The following is a 25,021-nucleotide window of genomic DNA, read 5'->3' on the forward strand; positions in this document are numbered from 1 at the left end:
CTACTCTATCCTTCCCCTCCAATCCTCCCTCTCCCATCCCTCCAACATACACACTTTAATTTGCATAGGGTACTAGGGATGTGCAATCATTTTTCCCAAATTAGGCAATGTCAACGAAATTGCCTCATTCGGAATGGTTCGGGAGAACCGAAAAACGATTGATTTTTTCCCAAATTTCAGAAAAAAATTCATTTTTGAGTTAGTGTGCGATAACTCCCGATAGTGCGCACGAACTCAAAAATTGGGCCCCCCCCCCCCCCCCCCCGAAAAACAAACAAACCCTGAACCACAGGAAAAATGAAATTCCTGCGAGGAGGCCCTGAAACGAAGCCCAACATGAAAGTTTTACCCGAAGCACATCTCTATAGAGTACAGGCTTCACTGAACTTTCAAACAAAACAGATTTTATATCAGTTTTAAATAGATTTCATAGCAGCTGAAACTGGCTTTCTAAACGCATCGAGCACAAGTATGAAAAAAGTACTGTCCAAAGGGAGAGATGCTGCTGCTTTAAATGTGCTGTCACTCCAAGGAGAAAAAACACAGCCTGTGAAGACATGAGGTTTTCAAATGTCTGATAACCTCTGATATTTCTGCCAGAAGGGTTGCCAAACCAGCTACAAATTCCTTTTGCTGTGATTTCTATTTCCCCCATACTTAAAATGTTTAATTGCTGCTGTTAGGTAGGGAACATGTCTTTCCCAGATTAATCTATGCAAATTAAAGAACGACAGTAAGGGTGCTATGAAAGTTGTACGTTTTGGCCTGAGAGACTAAATGTAGTTGATTAGGAGTTCTTACCATGATTATCAAGGTCGCTGGTCCTATAAAGCTCCAAATAAAGTAGGTATCAGGTCGGAGCCAACATCTGTAATAAAACATAAGGGATAGTTGGCATTCAAGGGCTACATATAGGGCATGCAACAAGAGCAAAGACGGTGACAGAAAAGAATTAGAGTCTCAAAACATTCCACTGGGAGACAGGAGATATTATACTGCATTTTCATTTAAATGTTGAATTATATGCCCAGTTCTTGACACCACTATAGATAGAGTAAGATAATTACCTCTGAAGGAAGCAAGAAAGAAGCCTAGGCCTAGTTGCTAAGGGCTTTAGAGTCTGTCAGAGAAAGCTTAAAAAGGCACATGAGCAACCATTAAATCTTCTAGCTTAGAGATATCTTTGTCTCTCCCATTATAGTGCCACGTAACCAGTCTGTCAACTGTCAGGTAGGGTGATATTTTGCTGCTGAGGAGATCTGAGTAAATCTGGTACAAAAGAAATACATTCTGGATCAGCATATTGAAGTTTAATTAGGTTGGGCCTCACCGTTGAGATTTCAGACTGGAAGAGCACATTATTTCCACAACTGTTCTCTATGATTGCAAATGAACTTGTGTATCAAACAAAACTGCTTCATGTCATTGAACTGAATTAGTAATCAAGTAATTTGTCTACATTTAATGTTCCCCCCCACTTTAAAATGTTAAAACCTTTTCTTAATTCATTCAGCCCAATATAGAGATAGAGCTGAAGCAATTAGTCACAGGACACTAAAATATAAATTCCAAAAAAACCTAGAATATGATGCTTAAAATAATAATGCATTTTTTGTGATTTGAAAGTTGTCTAGAAAAAATGGATAATGGATAACAAAATAAAATCCTAAAAGTGCACATTTTACTTCATGTGGAGTGAATTTTCAAAGGAGTTGTATGCTTAAAAGTAGCATATATAATAGCAGTTTTCTAAAGCCCATTTACACAAGTAAAGTGTATTTACGTGTGCAAAATCTTTTGAAAATTCAATCTTATGGAGTATATTTTCAAAGAAGTTACATATGTAAAAGTAGCAATTTTCAAAAGTTGTTTTTCTTGCGTAAATCATTTTGAAAATTACCTCTTCTGAACTTAATTATACTGCAATATTAATTTAGGAGCAGAATGCAATTCATTTTCTAGATGGAATATAAAACCAAAAATTATTGCTCAACTAAGGATAAATTTTAGCTGTGTAGCAAGGATAAGGATACATTTTAGCTGTGTAGCTATTTTACAGAAATTCCTCTGTATCTCTATATCCTCATTATTGCCTATTCACATAACATGTCAAACATTTCAAAAGGAGAACGTCCCAAATGCTCTGTTAAAATCCTAGCATGCAATAAGCATATTGATCAAACTGTTAACTCAATTTTATAGATATTGTAAAGGGAACAAAGACAGACACTACACTTGTGCTGAGAAATAAACTAAGTTGTTAGACACTTTAAAAGGTAATATTCTTTACTGTTCTTTCTAAGTGTACAACCTGATAGTTTAAATGCCCATTTAAATGGATTTTTCTACTACTGGTACATGATCCCAATGGCTTATAACATAATACGGGAGATTCATTTTCATGTGCGAAGAAAGGGCATTTCCCATTTCATACATTTCTAACTCTGGTCCTTCATGTTCCCTGGACACATTCATCAGTTAAAGTCTGAACTAGAGAATGAGAAAGAAGCTGCCCCCAAGGCTGAGTACTTCAGTCCTAGCAGTGTAAAACAAGGGGATGCCTAGGCATTAAGAACATTACCTCTGTGACATATCTGAGCTGACTCAGCCGTCATCAAAGGACCTGACCCCAGATTTCCTGCAGCATTCTTGGCTTGGTAATACAGGAGTTTATATTAAGCTTCATAAATACCATGCACAGTTAAAAACATGGTATAGTTTATGAGAAATAGGTGTTGGGGAGAAATGAAATAGGCAATGAGACAAAATTTTCTATTTTGTTTCAGATCATATTCAAAATGGAATGAATTAAATTCTGACAAAATTTCATCAGAATCTCATTTTATTTTAAAAATCCATTAAAAAAATAAGTCAGTGGTCAGACCTATACCTACACCCAAGCGTGACTTTGGAACAGGCCTAGGCCCAAAGCCTGGGCCTCATCTAGGCATAGGACGCGCTCAACAAAGGGGCCATGGCCTACATCTGAGCACAATGCTAGGATCTTAGCCTAGGCCCTGCCCAATGCTGGGGCTTAGGCCGAAACCTGAGCAAAGGCCCAGGCCCAGGAAATTTCTCAGTGACCCCCCCATACTTATCAAATGTGACACTACGTCCTGACCTGGTCCTGACACCTGAGCCTCGCCCTAGGCCAGGGCCCAGGCCCAGGCCTGATGTCACAGCTCAGCCCAGAGGCTGGTTGCTGACCCCAGGCCTAGGCCCAGGTCCGAGGCTGGGTCTCGATGCTGGGACCTTGGCCCAGGGTCAGGTCCAGGCCTGGAGCCTCGACCTTAGAGTCCACTACAGTGTCTTCTTTCTTTAGCTCTTCTTTGCCAACTGATGCCTTTGAGTAGGCGTAGGCTGTGATAGGACACCACGACCTCCCCCTAGGCCTCATGCAAGGTCCCCAGCTTGAGCTGGGACCTAGACTTCATCTGTGCATCTCCCCCAAATTGGGTAAGTGGGGAGTATCCTGCCTCGGCATTTTTGTGGGTGAGAGGGATGGGTAGGGGTCATGGAAGGCCCTAGGAGGCTCTGTTTCTGTTTATTTTCTATTTTTTTTAATCAATGTTTATTTCATTTTATTTTAAACTAAAGAAATAGAATAAATATATTACTTGAAACAAAATTTGTGGGGAAAAAGTACTCCAAAAACAAAATGAAAACCAAAATTAAATATTTCCCCTTCCCGGCGCCATCTTTAAAAATAGCGCGGGCCATCCAGTGGACGGCCGGTGCCATCTTTAAAAATGGTGCGGGCCATCAGTGGACGGACGGCGCCATCTTTAAAAATGGTGCCGGCCATCCAGTGCTCCTACCATGTGACAGGGGCCAGCCAATGGTACGGTTACCCTGTCACATGGTAAGGGCAAAGGGCCATCGGTGCCATTTTTATTAGTGGTAGCCGATGGCCTGAGAGCGGGAGATCGATCCCGGGGCCCACTGGACCACCAGGTAATTTTAAAACTTTTTTTTTTTTGGGGGGGGGGGGGGGGGGTCGGGAGGGTGGTGGAGGCTAAGGGAGCGGTTTCAAAGGGTCGGGGTGGGTTTTTAGGTTGTGTCCTAACTCCCGTTAGTGTGCACTAACCCAATTAACAATTTTTTTCACGATAAATCGGTGGAATTTCTATTGTATCGCACTCTTTAACGATTAATGACGATTTTAAAAATATCGAACGATATTTTAAATCATCAAAAAATGATTCACATCCCTAATGATTACTTGTTTTACTTGCTGTTTTATTTGAACTGATTTTTATCTTTAATGTGTTATATTTTGTTATATTATGTATGTTGTTTTTTTTTTTATTGTACATCGCCTAGTCCCATGTGTGTTAGGCGATTCATAAATTAAAAAATCTAAATCCAATCCCCACCAAATACAGAATAAGGGACCAAAAATTAGAAACAGAAATGTGCCAATGAAACTTGAATTGGAAACTCCAGAAGCAATTGGATACCCCAGAAGCATACCTGGGAACTTTAGAGTTCTGGCCTCCCTGATTCTCCTGTGGATTAGCAAGGGGAAAGGCCCCAGAGTTCTCCCCCTATTTTACCCCACTCCAGGACAGACTCTATCATGTTACCCTTCTCCAGGTGGACCCTAATTCTCTCCTCCTCCCTCCCCTCTTTCCCAGGACAGACCTCAGCAAGTACCCAGCGGATCCCAAGAAATAGTCATATGTTTTATTGCTCACTTCCAGGGAAAAGCAGTGGCTTTCCCAAATCTGTCTGGTTAATAATTGTTAATGGACTTTTTTCACATACAGAACATTCCATGGCTTGATTGAGCACTGAGTGAAATAATACTTTTTACAACTTGTTTTAAAGCTGCTGGTTGTTAGTTTAATGAAATGTTCCCTATTTTAGTATTATTTGAAAGGGTGAATTATTATCCCCTATGTACCTGTACCATCCCTTTAATGATTTTATAAACTTCTATCATATCTCCTCTTAGCCGTTTTTGTTCCAAGTTGACAAATGCTAACCTGTTTCATCTTTCTTCATGATCTATCCATTTTATCATTTTTGACCTTTTCTGTATCTCTTCTAAATCTGCTGTGTCTTTTTTTGAGATGGTACGACCAGATCTGCACACAGCACACAAGGTGTGGTTGCATCATGAATGGAAATAGAGGCGTCATGATATTCTCTGTTTAATTCTCCATTTGTTTCCAAATATTCCCTAACATTCTATTTGCTTTTTGGATCACCACCACACACTAGGCTGAAAATTTCAACATATTGTCCACAAGAACTCAGAGACGGTAACTCTGAAACACCCGCGTGGGCGCACGCCAAAGGACGCAGCCATATTATTATAACATACAGACGTATGTACGCACATGGCATAAAATAGGCTGTATACACATACATATACGCACAATTTTATATGGACATGCTCATGTGAGAGCAAATGCTGCCTCTACCAGGTAAGTAGGGGTATTTTAGTAGACATGCACGCCGATGCAATTATCAATTTTCCCAGTTCATTCCCAGTTTGCCCAGGTAAGGAATAGGACTTCCTAACGCTCCTAGTTAAATAGCCTCCCTTTCCCCCTTTTAGCCCCAACCCTTAAAATCCCACTGACTAGCCTAGAGTTTTTTTATTTACTACTTACACGCCATCTATAGCAGTAGTAAAGTTACATGGCAGGGGAGCCCGGCGCGTGTTTGTGCATGGAAATACTTACGAGCACACTCATGTCAAAGTCCCGGAATGCCCATACCATCCAAAGACCACTCCCTGCCCCTTTCCTGTAACTTATTTTTGCACGAACTGGGAAATACATGCATACTAAGGCGCCTTTTAAAATCTGTGTAGCGCACGCCGCTCGGGCATACTAGCATATGTGCCAGTTTTGGCATACACCAGAGGTTCTGTTCCTGGGTAGTGATTCCTAATTTGGAACCCAGCATTGTGTACTTGCAGTTGGGATTATTTTTCCCTATGTATATCACTGTATTTGTCCACATTAAATTCCATCTGTCAGTGGATTACAGGATCTGGGGAAGTATGGTTTTACTGTCAAACAAGTCTCATTGATTTCTTTGATTGGCTGACTAGAGAATTAGCTCAAGGACATGTGCTGGATGTGGTTTACTTGAATTTCAACAAAGCTTTTGTTACTGTCCTTCATAGGAGGATCATTAATAAACTGAATAGCCTGGTTAAGTGATAGAAGACAGAGGGTAATGGTAAAATGGAATTTATTCCGAGGATTGAAAGATGATAAGTGGAGTGTCTCAGAGGCAAGGTCCTAGGGCAAGGTCTGTGCAATGTCTTTGTTAGTGATATCGCAAAGGAGTTTGAGGGAAAAGTTAGCTTTTTTGTGGATGACACTAACATCTGCAACAGAACGAAGGAGTAGATAGAATAAAAAGTGATTTAAGAAAGCTTGAGGACTGGTCTAATTCTTTGCAGTTCAGTTCATTTCCAAAAAGTGCAGAGTCATATACTTAGGGTACAGAAATCAACATGAGCAGTATGTGGTGAAGAGCTGATGTGCATCAACCAGGAGAGAGACCATGGTATAATAGTGTTGGATGATCTCAAGATAGTTAAACAGTGTGATAAGGTGGTTGCCAGATCCAGGAGAATGCTTGAAAGCACAGTGAGAGGCATAACCAATAGGAAAAGAGAGGTAATAATGCCTCTTTACAGGTCATTGATGAGGCTTCAATTAGAGTACTGTGTTCAGTTCTGGAAGCCGTATCTCAGAAAGGATATAAAAACCCTGGAGACAGTCCAAAGAAGGGCAACCAAAATGGTGCAGGGTTTATACCAGGAACCCTGTGTGATGAGTCTGAGGGAACTTAATATGCATTCCCTAGAAGAGAGGTGAGACATTTAAATACCTGAAAGGTATTAATGCATAGGAAGACAAGCTTTTACAATGAAAAGGAATCTATAGATTGCATAATACAGAGGATCCCTACTAGCAAGAGAATAGTAATGAAGTCACTGGGCAACAATTATTGAGTGACAGTTGCAGCCCAAGGCAGCAACCACATGGCTGCTTTGTGCTTTCTGGAAGGCACGAATCAGCAAGTTGCAACTATAAAGGGGACATAATGGGATTGTGGGTTGGGTTCCATGTAAGGATATGATCTACTTTGGGTAAATGCACATAAAATTGCTGTTCAATGCACCTTTATGGACTTTACTTCCATCACTTACTATGTTACTATATTTACATGCCCAGTCTCACAGTCTTGCAAGGTCTTTCTGCAATTTCTCACAATCCGCTGTTGTATTAACAACTTTGAATAATGTTGCATCATCTTCAAATCTAATTACATCATTTATTGTTCAATTTTCCTGATTATTTATGAATACGTTAAATAGCACAGATCCTGGATCTCCACCACTGACCTTTTTCCATTTGGAAAGCTGACCATTTAATATAACTCTCTGCATCCCGTCTTAACCAGTTAACAAGTCACACTAAGATAGTAGGGATGTGCATTTGTTGAAAACAAAACTACAAAATGCAACAAAAAAGGTAAATGTGTTTCATTCATGGGCCCCATAAAGAATCAGTGCTCCCCCAAATGAAACGAATCGTATTCAATCATTTCATTTTAAACAAATGATTCATGCTTATGTCTAGGCCCGAAGTCTGGACCTCGCCAAGGGCATAAGCCAAGCCCCAAAGCAGGGGCCACGTCAAATGCCCAAACATGACACTGGCACTTTGGCCCAAAGCCGGGGCTTTGCCTAGGGCATAGGCCAAGGCCCAAAGCAGGGGCCATGGCCAAGGCCTGAGAGCGACACTGGAGTCTTGGCGGAGGCACAGGCCAACTCTGGGGCCTCGGCCCGAGACACCCAAAAAGTAAACAACAACAAAAATTGACCTTATACATTGGGTATCTGATGAAGGCCAGATCCTGATTCTTGGACCTAGACACGATGCAGAGACTCAGCTACCAATAATGGGGCCTAGCCCAAGGCCCAGACCCAGAGGCCAGGGCCAGATACCTGGGCCTTGTCCTGAAGTCAGCCCCTGGCCTCAGAGCCCATGCCTTGGAGCCTCTTCTTAATCCTCTTCATTCTTCAGCACTTGAAAGCCAAATGATGCCATCTGCTAGGGTCGAACCAGAGTTAATTAACTCCAGCACATTCACCCCTGCAGAATGTGCCATTTTGATGTATTGCAATGTATACAGTATTGCCATACACTTTGCTTAGACCCTGGTGTCGGGATCCAGCCTCCAGACTTGGTCATGGCATCAGGCCTGGGTCCGGGCTGAGGCCTTGGCATCAGGAGTTGGCCTCTGGATCAGGCAGAAGAATTGGCTTTGAGTAGGCAGAGATCATGGTGACCAACTGCACTCTCAGCCTAGGCCGAAGCTGGTGGATATCCATCAGACCGAGTAAGTGGGGCTAGGGGGAAATCCTGGCCCCTGCATTTTTTTGGGCAGGCAGGCAGAAGGCCTCATTTTCATTTGTCTGTTTTTTGGGGGTTTTTTAAATTGTTAGATTGGTTTTTTTCTCATGAATGAAAATTAATCAAACAATCCATCAATGAAATTCGTGGAAAACAATGAACTGAAAACAAAAAAAAATCTAAATTGGGTTGAGTTTTCAAGAGGTGGGTTGTGGTTTGAAGGGTGGTATTACACTGCAGTCTCTGCTAGCTGCATTGTACAAATCAACTACTTTTCATCACTTAAAGGGCTAAAATTATTTAATGATGTCAATTTTACAATGAATACCTCATCATTCCCCCCAATTCCAACCCAATTACTCAGATTGAAGAAAGTTTATTTATTTATGTTGACATTTTGAGTACATTTTCAAAACTTACGTGCGCGCGTACATGGACATGCAATTTTATAACATGCACGTGCTGGCACATGCATATTATTAAATGCCGGTTCGGCACGCACAAGGGGGGGGGGGTTCTAATTCTGCAGAATCACGTGGCGACACATAGGGTCCTTCCCCAGTTCCCTCCCAATCCGCTCCAATTAAGGAGCGGACTGGGAGGGAACTTACCAACCCCCTACCTTACCCTACCTTCCCCTTCCCCTAACCTGCCCTCCCCCATCCCTATCTTAACTATCCCAGTTGTTTTTTATCATACCTTTTGCTCCTGCCAAGGAGCAAGAGCAAGTTGTGCACACTGGCACCCTGCTGGCGCACGAATCCCCGGCAACCTGGACCACCCCATTTTAAAGCCCCAGGACTACTCGCATCCGGGGTTTACACGTGTGGCCGGGCTCATTTGAAAATTGGCCCGGCGCGCGTAAGTCCTGGCCACGCACATAAACCCCGGAAATTACACATGCCAGGGTTTGAAAATCTACCGTTTTATATACCGTCATTCCATATAAAGATCACAATTGTTTACAGAAGAAACATTCATAATTGTTAATCTTTAAATAATGATGGTTTACCTAGGTAGTATTCATAAACAGGAATTAACATATATTAAATGAAATGTTCCAATACATATTAAATCACTTACTAAAGACCTAGGACTTAATGCATGTAGTACAGGAAATAATCTAACAAATATCACATAATAGTTATTACATTGTATTGAGGTTCTTACATTCTCTTGTTATATTTATTTTATTCCTCATGCTTCAATTAATTTCTCTTGACTATCTTGCTATCGCAGATCTATGTATTCTGGTTTTTTATTTGTTAGGATGTATGCATTCTTGAATGGCCATGTTTTTAGCTCACATTTAAATCTCTTTCTATCTGGTACCAAACGTAACATCTCAGGTAGAGAATTCCAAAGCATTGGACCTGCTATGGAAAACAAATGATCTCTTACTTGAGTCAGATGTGTACTCCGAATTGTAGGAACAATCAATAGTCCTTGATTTTGAGAGCTTAGTGTTCGGTGAGGTGTGTATGGTTGTAATGTTATGCTGATCATACCAGTATTACTGGAGTATATGATTCTGAATATTAATGCTAATACTTTGTAATAGATTCGGTATTGTATTGGCAGTCAGTGTAGTGAAGTTGGCGAGGGTGTTATGTGATCAAATTTCCTGGTTCTTAATAAAAGTCTAGCTGAGGCATTTTATAATAGTTGTAAAGGTTTTAAGAGACATGTGGGAAGACCAAGTAATAGAGAATTATAGTAGTCTAGGTTTGAGAAAATAAGAGTTTGCAATACAAAACGGAAGTCTTTGAAAGTTAATAATGGTTTCAACCAATGCAATATATGTAACTTGGTGTGGCCTGCATTAATTAATTTATTGATGTGCTTTTTCATAGTAAAGTTTTCATCTAGTTAGATACCTAAATTCTGTACTTGATTTGTGGGAGTAATCTGAAAAGTACCCAAATCTAGAGCCGCAGGTTTAACTGTAGATGAATGTCTCCTTAACTACATGACTTCACTCTTTTTAGGGATTAATGTTAGTTTAAGATGAGGGAGTTCTTGCTGTATTGCTTTCATATAGTTCAATAATGTTGATTCTGTATTTTCAAATGATTTAGAGAATGGTGTGTAAAACTGTATGTCAGCATACAAGAAGAAAGAAATTCCTAAATCTGCTAGTAATTTACACAGTGGGAGCATGTAAATATTGAATAGTGTTGCCGAGAGGGCTGAACCTTGAGGGACACCTGTATCAATATGGAAAGTATCAAAAATGTGATTGCCCAATTTGACTTGGAATAACCAATTGGATAGGAAAGAGGAGAACCATCTGAGGACACTGCCTTCAATCCCAATGTTGCTCAGCTGATGGCATAACAGAGTATGGTCCACAGTATCAAAGGCAGCTGTTAAATAGTTTAGCACCAGAAAATAAGATTCATCAGAATCAAACCCTTGTAAGACAGAGTCCATTAAGGAGAGGAGTAATGTCTCAGTTGAATGATGTTTCCTAAATCTAAATTGATTTGGGAAAAAAATAACTTGGACTTCCAAATAATTCACAAGCTGGGATAACACAGCTTTTACAAGTACTTTTGAGAGAAAAGGCAAATTAGATATGTTGTCCCAGTTGTCGATTCTAATCAGCTTTATTACAACTTGTTTTAACCCGGATGATATAATTCCTTCTGTGAGAAATAGATTAAATAAGGATATGATTGTCAGTGATAACACTGTGTACTTCTCGCAAGGAACTGGCTGGAATTGGATCACATGGGTAAATAGTAGGGATGTGAATCATTTTTTGACGATTTAAAATATCATCCGATATATTTTAAATCGTCAAAAATCGTTAGGGCCACGATACAATACCAATTCCCCCGATTTATCGTCAAAAAATCGTAAATCGGGGGAAGGGGGAGGGCAGGAAAACCGGCACACTAAAACACCCTAAAACCCACCCCCAACCTTGAAATTAAATCCCCCACCCTCCCGAACCCCCCCCCCAAATGCCTTAAATTACCTGGGGGTCCAGCGGTGGTCCAGAACGGCCTCCTGCAATTGAATCGTGTTGTCTTCAGCTGGCGCCATTCTGCACCGCCATTTTGCAAAATGGCGGCGCAAAATGGCGGTGGCCATAGACCAACACGATTCGACTGCAGGAGGTCGTTCCGGACCCCCGCTGGACTTTTGGCAAGTCTTGTGGGGGTCAGGAGGCCCCCCCCCAAGCTGGCCAAAAGTCCCTGGGGGTCCAGCGGGGGTCCGGGAGCGATCTCCTGCCGCGAATCGTTTTCCGTACGGAAAATGGCGCCGGCAGGAATTTAAGGCATTTGGGGGGGGGTTCGGGAGGGTGGGGGATTTAATTTAAAGGGTCGGGGGTGGGTTTTAGGGTGTTTTAGTTTGCCGGTTTTCCTGCCCTCCCCCTTCCCCCGATTTAGCTATGGACCGCCGCTGGACCCCCAGGTAATTTAAGGCATGGGGGGGGGGGTTCAGGAGGGTGGGGGATTTAATTTTAAGGGTCGGGGGTGGGTTTTAGGGTGTTTTAGTTTGCCGGTTTTCCTGCCCTCCCCCTTCCCCCGATTTAGCTATGGACCGCCGCTGGACCCCCAGGTAATTTAAGGCATTGGGGGGGGGGTTCAGGAGGGTGGGGGATTTAATTTTAAGGGTCGGGGGTGGGTTTTAGGGTGTTTTAGTGTGCCGGTTTTCCTGCCCTCCCCCTTCCCCCGATTTAGCTACGGACCGCCGCTGGACCCCCAGGTAATTTAAGGCATTTGGGGAGGGGTTCGGGAGGGTGGGGGATTTAATTTAAAGGGTCGGGGTGGGTTTTAGGGGGTTTTAGTGTGCCGGTTCATGATTTTAACGATTTTCACGATACTCTAAACACCCAAACGGCGACGATACGATTCCCTCCCCCTCCCAGCCGAAATCGATCGTTAAGACGATCGAGGACACAATTCACATCTCTAGTAAATAGCGGTGTTAATTTTGGTAATAATTTGACTGATTTCAAGATTAGTTACTCTGTCAAACAAGGTCCATTTAACCAGGCCATGTGAATCTTCAGGGGCTCTTGTGAGAGAACAGACAGGGAGATGAAGTTTCAACCTATTAATGTTATCTAAAAATGAAGTGGCATATTCATTGCAAGTGGCCTTTGAGAAGTTATAATTTCTCAAGAAGGAAGATGATGGGTCCTTAATTAAATGTTTTAACTACATCAAAAAATAGTTTAGAATTAAATATTACTCCATGAATCTGTTTTGCATGGTCATCTATTTTTTTTTTTTGCTTTAATTATTAGTGCACAGTATTTTGTTAGGAGAGATTAATATTTTCCTTGGGATTCAGAAGACTGACATTTCCGCCATTGTTTCTCTAATTTCCTAAGACTCTGTTTGGTGTGTCTTAAGGCATCATTGTGCATGGCTTCTTATGCTTGGAAGTGTTCTTTTCATTATTAATAGTTTTCACCTGGATTGTACTGAGGTTTTCAGCTATGTCATTGACAATCTGATCCCAGGAATCAAATGTTGAAGAGGCATTAGCTTGATTTAATTCAAGGAGTTTATTTTCTTATTGATTCTGAAAGTACCTCCATGTCTATCTTTCTCCTGAAGGGAAATGTGTGATTTTTATCTTTACTTTTGAGAGAAGGGTTGAGGAAAGTTATTTCCATCTTTATTAATTGGTGGTCACACCAGGGCAATATAGTGTGAGAAGTATTGATTAGACTGTTATTGGTATTGACAAATATTAGACCTAAAATATGTCCTGCTTTCCAAGTGGCTTTAGAACCAAATTGGGACCATCCCAAAGCATCTATTGTCTCTAAAAATAAATCACAGGCTATGGTTCTGGGTGTTTTATCTAAGTGAAGGTTAAAGTCTCCTACAAATATGGTAGATTTTGATGATGGGAACACCTTAGTGAATAATTCATTCAGTGGTAAGCAATCTTTTTCTGGTATACCTGGAGGACAGTAAACCAGTCCTATGTTTAATTGAGGAGATTTTAGAATTGCCACCTCATATATAATTCCTCTTACAACTCCCAAATTTATCTGAAGCTTCTCCCCACTGTACAATAGTTAGAATTTTGTCCTGGGTGAAAGGCTCCTCTTCTTCCAATGGTTTAGAAACTGGGTCCTTGGTACCAAGGACACTCAGTCCCAAAAGAACAAAAATAGACAGACTCAAAAGGGGGAAAAACAAAATAAGAAACAGGAAAGGTGAAAAAAATTCATTATCTCCCAAAAGAGATGATAGTCACTGCGGGAAACAACTCTGCATTGGGTCACCAACTAATCTCTCCTCTTGAGGTGAGATACCGAGTAGCAGAATCTTCCCTACACCTTAGCCTAACCTTACACAGGGAGTCCCCAAATCCTCTGGGAAGGGGTAACAAGGCTCTCACAGGGAAAGTTTCCATAAAATGGATGAGAAAAAGTAAATAAGACAAAAGATTGACCCCTGAAAGGACAACATAGGAGAGAATTGTTTAATTAGGGGCGGATTTTCAGAGCCCTGCTCGCCTAAATCCGCCCAAACCGGGCGGATTTAGGCGAGCAGGGCCCTGCGCGCCGGTGAGCCTATTTTACATAGGCCTACCGGCGCGCGCAGAGCCCCGGGACTCGTGCAAGTCCCGGGGTTCTCCGAGGGGGGCGTGTCGGGGGCGGGCCCGGTCGTCGCGGCGTTTAGGGGTAGTGTCGGCAGCGTTTTGGGGGCGGGTACGGGGGCGTGGCTACGGCCCGGGGCGGTCCAGGGGCGTGGCCGCGCCCTCCATACCCGCCCCCAGGTCGCGTCCCGGCGCGCAACAGGCCCGCTGGCGCGCGGGGATTTACTTCTCCCTCCAGGAGGCGTAAATCCCTGGAGAAAGGTAAGGGGGGGGGGTGTAGACAGGGCCGGGCGGGTGGGTTAGGTAGAGGAAGGGAGGGGAAGGTGAGGGGAGGGCGTTAGAGGATTTCCTCCGAGGCCGTTCCGATTTCGGAGCGGCCTCGGAGGGAACGGGGGCAGGCTGCGCGGCTCGGCGCGCGCCGGCTATACAAAATCGATAGCCTTGCGCGCGCCGATTCCGGATTTTAGCGGATATGCGCGGCTCCGCGCGTATCTACTAAAATCCAGCGTACTTTTGTTTGCGCCTGGAGCGCCAACAAAAGTACGCCTATTCGCGGTATTTGAAAATCTACCCCTAAGTTAGCAAAAATAATTAGCAGGAGGCAGGGACATCCTGCCTTCTGAAAGATTAGCCAAACATCTACAACAGAAATCCAGAATTTAGAAAGTATTTGGTTAAAAGAGAGTAAATTAATTTTAAATTAAAAAAGACAGGTATTACAACTTAGGGAAGCAATAAGAAGTTACTCTATGTTAATTGATAGGGTAAATAACTGCTTCTGACTCTGTGAAGTAATTAGCGGTTTGGTTGATAGCCATCTAAATCTTGAACAAATTTCAGTAGTTGTTATTGTTAGTGCATCTTATGTTTGTATAAGATTAATTAGACAAGTGTGCCCTTTTATGAATTTTCAGGCTCTGAAATCAGTAGCTTATGTCTTAGTTGTAGCAGTAATTGATTACTGCAATGCTGTCTTACTGGGACTTGCCAGGGGCTATGACTAGGCATCTACAAGTGATTCAGAACATGACAGCCAAAGTCATTATGAAATGTTCAAGGAGGACCCCAGTTTTGCCATTTATCTTGAAATTACATTGGCTATGGTTCAAACTACATTGTAAATTTAAGATTTTGGTCCTGGCTTTTAAGATTGTGAGGACCTTATCCCTCACATTCATGCAATCCAATTTTTTGGTCTACATCTGAAAGTAGGGGTGTGCATTCGTTTTGAACTTAAATGGAAAACGCAACTTATTTTTTTTTTTAACTTAAAAAAAAGATGAGGCTTAAACGATCGGATTTCCAACTTATTCAACATAGCTATGTTGAATACGTTGGAAATCGCGATTGTTGATCTAAATAAAAATTTAAACCCCTCACCCTCCTTAATCCCCCCCCCAAGACTTACCAAAGCTGGCCAAAAGTTCCGTGAGGGTCTGGGAGCGGATGCGTGGGGAATCACGTGACGTCGGCGTCACGTCGGAGTGATGCGGCGTAATGTGATTCCCCTCGGGTTCGCTCCTGGAACCCTCGTTGGGCCCAAAAGGCACTTTTGGCCAGCTTGGGGGGATCAGGAGGCCCCCCCAAGCTGGCCAAAAGTTCCTTTTGAGCCCAACGAGGGGTACGGGAGCGAACCCGAGGGGAATCACGTGACGCCGCGTCACTCCGACGTGACGCCGACGTCACGTGCTCCTTGCAAAGGAGTTCAGGAATGGCGTCCTGACCCCACTGGACCACCAGGGAGTTTTGGTAAGTCTTGGGGGGGGGATTAAGGCGGGTGAGGGGTTTAAATTTTTATTTGCACATATGGACATAGACTCAACTTATGGAATTCTCCATATGTCCATATTGACCGCAAATGGGACCCCCTTTCGACTTATGGATTTATGAACTTAAACTTTTGGTCTGCACATCCCTATCTGAAAGGTCATTACAATCACAGCACCAATACAAATTGTGCCTTCAGTAAAGGCATTTCAAGTTGCATTGAAGGTGGACCCTTGGCCTGGTGCAGGACTGGTACGGCCCTCTGGTCGGACAAAGAGAGCGCCTGCCACCAAGAGGCAGAGCACAGAAGGAGACAGAGGCTATCTGGAGCTTCACCAATAGCAACCTGGGGTTTCCGCAGGTTGAGTCCTTGGGTACCCGGGCCACCTGATCTTAGGTGGGCCTTGCAGGGTCTCTCAGAGAGGAAATGCAGAGGAGTGCCCACCACAAACAAGGGTGCGTGGTCAATGTTCAAGCAAGCAGGTTCAGGTATCACAGGAGGCAGGAAGAGAGTGTCCGAGTGGATAGCGAGGATCAAGGGCAGAGTATCAGTCCAGAATGGTCAGCCGAAGCAGGGGTCAGTACCAGTAGTCAGTTCAGGCATAGTCACATCAGGCAGAGGTCAAGTTCCAGGCAGTGGTCAGATGAGGTCAGAGGACAGGCAGAGGTCAGACATGGTCATTGAACAGGCAGTGCTCAGTATCGTGAGATCAGTCCGGAGGGTACTAGCAGGGAAGACGAAGGAACAGAAGACATTGGAACAGAAGATGCTGGAACAGGAGACACTGGAACAGGAGACAACACCGAGGTGCTGAGCCGAATAGTGCACGATGAAGGTCCTGCCGGACCGGTGCCCCCACCAACTGGGAAGCAGAGACCGGACGGAACGGAATTCTCCTGGGTCGGTCAGCAGAGGAGACGATCCGGGGCGAGCAGCTATCAGGCAGGATTGACCTGATTCCAAGGCGAAGGCTGAATGAGCCCAGAGCCCTTTTACAGGACTGAGGAGTCAACTCCCTGGGAGGAACTTACAGGAGGAGACAAGGGACCGCACCTTCACTGTCCCTTTAAGAAGAGGAGAGAGGCACGGCATCACCCCTTAGGAGGAGCTGGAGCAGGAAGCAGGACCCTGGACAGCTGCGTCTCTGCTGCTGCCATGAAGGAGGAGGAGAACGGGCCACAGGCAGGCCCCGAGGCTGACATGGCGGCATGCTGCCACTGAAGCAGAAGTTGGGGGCGGCCCCAGCCGCAGTAGAGGTCAGGGATGAGGGCTGCAGAGCGAGGACGACATCGGCGGCTACTGACGTGAGGAAGAAGCGGAAGTCCGCGGCTCCTGCTGTGGAGAAGAGGAGTCTGGTGGATGGCCTCCAGGCCGTGAAGAGATGAGCAGGGGCTGTGGCTCCTGCCACGATGAAGGCCCAGCATCGTCGGCATCCAGCCAAGGAAGGTAAGAGGCGGCTTGTGGCTCCTGCCACAGCCGCATCACAACGTTTCATAAGCTTAAGTTTCAAAATAGGGTTTTTTTCTTCAACAGTGCCCAAAGTATGGAACAATTTAGTACTGGAATTGAGGCTGCAGTCTAAGTTGATGCAATTCAGAAAGAAATTAAAGACCTGGCTGATGATGTTTACAATGGGTAATATGTGAGAAGTGGTATGCAGTAGGAATGTGAGGAAGTCGGTTGGACTGTTGCCACATGCATGTTATAAAATACGATGCCCGCGCGCACATGCATGCCAAATTTTGTATCAGTGCATGCAGGGGAGAGAATTTTGTAAAGTATGCACAGCAACATGATCGCGCCTCTGCCCATTTCTCTCCCAGTCTGCTCCAATTAAGGAGCAGACTGGGAAGGAACTTACCTATTCCCTACCTAACCATCCTCCCTTTTACCCTCTCCATCCCAACCCCTAAATCTACCCTACTTAACCTTTTTTTTTTGTTTTTTTAACTTACTTACTCCTTGGAGTAGTAGTTGAGCATGCCAACCGGCTGCCAGCGTGCAAGTCACCAGGACAGTGCAAAATGGCACTGTCCTGGCAGGCTCCTGCCCTGCCCATACCCCATCTCGGCTGCCCCTTTTAAATGGCCAGGCATTTCTGCGCATATCGGGAGATACGTGCCTGGCCGGGCTGTTTCCAAAATGTGCTCAGCACACGCAAGGACCAGCCACATGTGTATCTCCCGGTATTTGTGCATGCCGGCAAATAAAAATTTACCCATAAATGAATTCTTTGCTTCTGTGTTTACTAATGACAATGCTGGGGAGATACCTGTTCCTGGGATGGTTTTCAAGGGTGATAAGTCAGATGAACTGAACCAAATCACTGTTAAACTGGAACATCTAGTAGTCCAGACTGACAAGCTAAAGAGTAGCTAATCACCTGGACCGGATGGTATGCACCCCAGGGTTCTAAAAGATCTGAAAAATGAAATTTTAGATCTATTAGTTTAAATTTGTAACTTATTATTAAAATCATCCATTGTATCTGAAGACTAGAGGGCAGCCAATGTAATCCCAATATATAAAAAGGGCTCCAGAGGTAATCCGGGAAACTATAGACCAGTGAGCCTGACTTCAGTGCCGGGAAAATAGTGAAAACTATTCTAAAGATCAAAATCACAGAACATATATAAAAACATGGCTTAAGGGAACACAGTCAGCATGGATTTACCCAAGGGAAGTCTTGCCTCACAAATCTGCTTCATTTTAGAAAGGGTTAATAAACATGTGAATAAAGGTGTACCAATAGATATAGGGCCATATTTTGTAATCTACGCCCGATTTTATAACATGTGCACTGCCAGCAGGAATGTTTTTGGTTTCGAGCGGATGGAGGGGAGGGTAACACGGGGAGGTAGTGGTGGTGGTTCTGTGCTGCATCTTTGGATTGGGGATGGAGAAGGGTCCAGCTACAGCACTAGACGTTAATATATAGAGAAATGGGGAAGGTGGGGGAGGGGAGGCCAACATCGGACCTTGGAATGTTTTTGATAATTAAGAGAGGATGTGGATGGGGGTGCATGGCTTGATATGGCAACTATCAAATTTGGAGGGCCAGGAAGCAGGAAATAGGGCAAGAGGCCCCTTTACTTTGATTTTTTTTTTTAAATAAGATATTGCTATTGAACAGGATATCTTTTGAAGAAAACTGATGAAGTAGCGAGTTATCTGGCCACACAAGGCCGATTAATTTTAGATTTGCTTTGAACTTTAAACCTGCTTTGAAGCAGGTCTAAAGTTATCCAGTAAACTTAGCCAAATATAACTGAAATTTGGCTTAGTTAGCTAGATAACTAAACACCTCCCAGGAATGCCCCCAGAACACCACTTTCTATGCGGCTATAATCTAACCGGATAAATGGCTCAATATTCAGAAACTTGCCATTTAAACGGATAACTTGTGTGACTTGCTTAAATGGCTTTGAATATTGACTTCTAAGAATCTACAATCAAACAATGTTATTGTTCCAATTATTTCATAACATGTTAAACTGATAACCAGATCAGTCTCTAGTATAAGAGGAGGAGGAATAGCCTATTGGTTAGAGCAGTGGACTATAAACCAGGAGACCAGCGTTCAAGTCCTGCTGTCACTCCTTGTGACTGTGGGCAAGTCACTTTACCCTCCATTGCCTCAGATACAAAAGCTTAGATTATAAGCTCTCTGGGGATAGAGAAATACCTACAGTACCTGAATGTAAACCAGTGTGATATTTCAATTGAGATCCAATGTCAGTATATTAAAAAAAAAATAAGAACATAAGAAATTGCCATACTGGGTCAGACCAAGAGTCCATCAAGCCCAGCATCCTGTTTCCAACAGTGGCCAAGCCAGGCCATAAGAAACTGGTAAGTACCCCAAAACTAAGTCTATCCCATGCTAGTAATAGCAGTGGCTATCTTCTAAGTCAACTTAATTAATAGCAGGTAATGGACTTCTCCAAGAACATATCCAATCCTTTTTTAAACACAGCTACACTAACCACATCCTCTGGCAACAAATTCCAGAGTTTAATTGTGCATTGAGTGAAAAAGAACTTTCTTCGATTAGTTTTAAATGTGCCACATGCTAACTTCATGGCGTGCCCACTAGTCTTTCTATTATCCGAAAGAGTAAATAACCGATTCACATTTACTTGTTCTAGACTTTTCATGATTTTAAACGCCTTCTTTTCTCCAAGCTGAGAAGTCCTAACCTCTTTAGTCTTTCCTCATAGGGGAGCAGTTCCATTCCCTTTATCATTTTGGTCGCCCTTCTCTGTACCTTCTCCATCATAACTATATTTTTTTTTAGATGTGGCGACCAGAATTGTACATACTGTTCAAGGTGCGGTCTCACCATTAAGCGATACACAGGCATCATGACATTTTCCATTTCATTCACCATTCCCTTTCTAATAATTCCCAACATTCTGTTTGCTTTTTTGACTGCCGCAGCACACTGAACCGACGATTTCAATGTGTTATCCATTATGACGCCTAGATCTCTTTCTTGGGTGGTAACATCTAATATGGAACCTAATATTGTGTAACTATAGCATGGGTTATTTTTCCCTATATGCATCACCTTACACTTATTCACATTAGATTTTATTTGCCATTTCGATGCCCAATTTTCCAGTCTCACAAGGTCTTCCTGCAATTTATCACAATCTGCTTGTGATTTAACTACTCTGAACAATTTTGTATCATCTGCAAATCTGATTACCTCACTCGTCATATTTCTTTCCAGATCATTTATAAATATATTGAAAAGTACGGGTCCCAATACAGATCCGTGAGGCACTCCACTGCCCACGCCCTTCCACTGAGAACATTGTCCATTTAATCCTACTCTCTGTTTCCTGTCTTTTAGCCAGTTTGTAATCCACAAAAGAACATTGCTTCCTATTCCATGACTTATTTTTCCTAGAAGCCTCCCATGAGGAACTTTGTCAAACGCCTATTGAAAATCCAAATACACTACATCTACCGGTTCACCCTTATCTACATGTTTATTAACTCCTTCAAAAAAGTGAAGCAGAAATTTGAGGCAAGAATTGCCTTGGGTAAAGCCATACTGACTTTGTTCCATTTAACAGTTTTAACCATGAACTTAAATAAATAAATACCCAAAAATCAGAAAACAATGGACAGCCAATATAGAGGCCCTACTTACATCTATAATGAGGGCTCAAGCACAATACATCTAGCTGCACAAGCACTCCCTTCAACATCTTAGTCCATGAAATGGCCATGCTCAATGACACCAAGCTGCCTGTCCCCATCTTACCTGCTCAATAAGGAGAATTTAGGATGCGTGGTAGTGGTTGTTTGGGCTTGAAAATGGAAGCCAATACAGTACAAGTATTCTCCTGCTGGTGGCAGTGGGTGATGGCATGAAAAGGATGGCCATAGTTATGGCATAGCTTTGTTGGGTATGGCCACATCAGGGGTACACAGCAAGTAATATATTATGTCCAAAACCTAGGTTTTTCTTCCCCTTCATTGCAAAGAGGTTGAAAACTGTGGCGAGAAATGATTAGGGCCAGTGCTAGCTTTTTCTGTGCCTTGTGTGAATAATTATTGTGCTGCTCTCCCCCGCCACTTCATTCAGTCTCTGTCTCAGGCCTGCTAAAAAAAAAAAAAAAAAGCCCAGCTCCTTTCAGCAGCCTAAACTTTAAAAACTTTCAACTCTTTACCCTCCAGGTTTTCATCCTCTCCCCTGAAAACCATCGCTGGTGCAAGAGTGTAAGGTGCCCTAGGCAAATCTTATACACTTGCATCCCCCCCCCACACACACACACACACACACACTTCCTGCTCTCTCCACGCACACAGTTAAAAATTATGCATTTATAATAAGAGATTTTACATGAAAAAGAATATTCAAAGTACAGTCTTCTGAGATAAATAAGAACTATCACAATAAGTATTTGCATGTACTTCACTGGTGCCAACCGGAAAACCCTAGAAAACAACACACTTGGAACCCATATGGCATTAGGGCTACAGTAATGTGTGATAAGTGTGGGCTGGACCCTCAGAAAGCCATGAGTAAATTACAATTAAAATAGAATAAACCTCCCATACCAAAACAGATCTAACTGCCAGCACTTAAAAATGTAACAACCCTACCTTTGAAAAGTCAACACTGCAAATATTATACCAGGCCCTAAAACATCAATATACCTCATATTAGGAAAACAGAACAAAGCAAGCTGCTTTAGATTCCTATGCGCTAGCAAAATACCTGTCCTTGGCCACACATGCAGAACACTGGCCGACCCTCACCAAATACAGGAAAAAGAAACCATAAAGTATAAATGGAAACGTGCAGGAAAAAACTGAATAGGAAAATTGCAACAAGTCAGACTCTATGCAGGGCAACAATAGAAATACAGAAACCATCATCAATCCTCGGACATTAAATAATAAAATCAAGAAATATAATAAATGCATTATTTATAATAGTATAAACATACTACTAAAAAGAGGGGGACTATCTGTTGTTTAGGAAGAAAGTGAAAACTTAGCTTATTAGGCAAAGAGGAGTTATCATAGTGGCGGCAGGAAAGGAGCAGAGCGGGAAAACTGTAGGTGGAGTTATTTCAGTTCTATTAGGGGTTAGGCAGGAATGAGTTTTAAATTGCTGGTTGGAGGGCAATTTGGATGTGAAGGTTTTAACTGTTTTATGTATTTTATGAGATAATTTGCTGTGAGCCACCTTGATCTGCTTTGAAATGTGCAATAAATAAATATTAAATGAAATAAATGGAAGATCCAACAATTAAAAACTCATTATTTGTTTTAAATTTCTCAAACACCAATAAAATATTTCAAAACAGCAGACACATCAAACAGCATCTAAAAATTAAAACCAATACGGATAAAATAATTCACAATCTCCATACCTGGAAATGTTTGCATTTTAGTCACTCTGAGATTGTCGAGGATTAGTGAGAGAGAGAAACAAACTTTCTTCTCTCTCTCATTGATATAATCTATATATGTGTGTTTGTATATATATATACACACACACACACTTATATTCTCTCTCATACATGCATATGCTCCCTCTCTCTCACACATGCTCCGTTCTACATATACAAGTTCACACACTCATGAAAGTTCCCTCTTACATACACACACACACACACACACACACACACACACACACACACACAATCCCTATCTTTCTAACATATACATGCTCAGGCACACGCACACACGCTCAGACTCACACACAAAGAGAACACCCTATGCTTTGATACCTGCTCCTTTCCTGATATAAACTGAAGAATTTACTGCTCAAAAAGAAATTGCTACTATTTAGGCCTCTTATTCTATCATCCCTAGAGTTTGCATCTGTCTCAGTGCTTCCCCTCTCACATACACATACAAACACACACTCCCTCTTTCATACACATGATCACATACACACTCCTCCTTTCATACGCATGTGCTCAGACATCCACACAAGTTCTGCTTCTGCTCAAATGCTCACACACACAGGTTTCCTCCTGCTCAAACATACACTAAGGCCTCTCCCAGAAGCACTGACCTTCCATTTCTGCAGCGGGGAAGGTTGGAAGCTACCTTTTTTCCTTCTGGCCACCTAATGGGTTGGGAACTACCATTTTCTGCAGCTCCTCCTCATTTTCATTTCGGGGCCCTGCACCTCCTCCTCATCTTTATCCCTTGGCGGGTTGGGAACCCCTGCATGACCCTGAAGCTCCTCATCATCACCGTGTGGTGAGCTGGGAACTGCTGCATGGCCCTGCAACTCCTTCATCTTTACTGCACGGCCCTGTGGCTCCCTCTTCTTCTTTGCCATGTGGCAGGCTGAGAAATGCCACACGGTGGCAACAGCAGCTCACTCATCTCAGTTGGTGCCCTCAGGCTGCCGCCGCCACCCCTTCTAGGTTGCAACCTATGCAAGTGCACTGTTTGCACAGTGGGTTGCGCCATCCCTGGTTATGGTTGGTGTTTGAGTTCTTATGGCTGGGATGAGCGTACTCTTCAACTGAAATTTACTCCACATGCATGAAGTGGTCCAACCTGCTCTTTTATAGACTGGAGTGGAGACTCACAGAAGAGAAACTTGAATCAGAAGTCAAGGCTGGATTACAGGACAACATTGTGGTTAGGGCTTTTATGGTCATATTTCCCAGCCATTTGGACTGATAGAAGAGACTGACTTTTATAGTCAACTTCTTACAGGAAGATGCTGCATTTTCTGAAATAAGGCATGACAATATGTTCTAATTTTAAGATAAATTAGAGAAGTTATGCTGGTATATTGTTTTGAGAACTTAGCTGTAGTAATTATGTACAAATGAATGTATTCTGTAGCCATGCATATCCAATTATAAATAATTTCTCTCTCAAACAATAGGTGTGAATTTGAATTTTTTGTGAAAAGTGTTTGGAGTTTGCGGGTGGATGAGGGGAGATAGGTAAGTAGAGTGCTAGCATAGCACATGTCTAGGACTCAAACGCTTGGAACCGTGGCAGCAGATTTTTGTGCTGACAAAGAAAATGCTAAAAGTTTGTCTACCTGAATTTTCTGGCTTTTAAGGGATAGAAACTCTTTGGCAAAACTGTGCAAGAAGTACAATTGTACTTTTTAGGTCCAACTTCACATTTTCTGCATAGAACAGCATGCCAGTAATCTGAAGACCTATTAAATGAAAGCTATCATTATCCAGCAAAAAATTGTAGTCCCCAGGCAACATAAAACAATGGTAACAGATAACCATTATTATGTACAGTATTGCCTGTGTAGTTCCTTTCAAATTCAAACTGGAATTTATTCTACTCTTTCAATTATATTATACACAGTAAAGTATATACATCAACTAGGTAGGGCATGATAATTACATAAAATTTAGCAGTTCAGTATAACCAAAATTATTAAATAAAATCTCTAGCAATAAAGAAAAGGGTGTCCAGTGTTAAAATATTCATTTGTTGATTGATGCAAAATGATCTTTCTTTTTTATCTCCTTTCTCTTTGTTAGTTGACAATAACATGAATTTGTAGATTACAGATGCAAGAATCTGCATGCTATTTTATGCCCCATTCAGCCAACCCATACCCCTTAAATTGGTATTTTTCCAAGACTGTGCAGGATATGACAAAAATAGTCTTGGGGATTCTGAGCAATTTTATCAGTCAACAAATGGCCAAATATCACACAAAATTGCATCTAGAAGATATAATGTAAAAAAAAAAAAAAGGTTAATGAATGTTTCACTGTTTCCTTCAACAAGCAGTTTTGGTCTATTTAAGGAGACAAACAGG

General features: G+C 42.5%; 1 protein-coding gene across 1 annotated transcript in view; it reads right to left on the reverse strand.

Moving 5' to 3' along the window:
• Window positions 1–25,021, reverse strand: part of ADGRL3 (adhesion G protein-coupled receptor L3) — a 2,126,115-nt gene that overhangs the window by 224,695 nt on the left and 1,876,399 nt on the right. The window contains exon 19 of the mRNA XM_029600930.1: window positions 802–868. Within this exon, the coding sequence (XP_029456790.1) occupies window positions 802–868 (67 nt within the window). The remainder of the gene's footprint in view (window positions 1–801; window positions 869–25,021) is intronic.

The sequence above is a fragment of the Rhinatrema bivittatum genome, chromosome 1 (genome assembly GCF_901001135.1).
Source record: "Rhinatrema bivittatum chromosome 1, aRhiBiv1.1, whole genome shotgun sequence".
NCBI classification, from domain to species: domain Eukaryota; kingdom Metazoa; phylum Chordata; class Amphibia; order Gymnophiona; family Rhinatrematidae; genus Rhinatrema; species Rhinatrema bivittatum.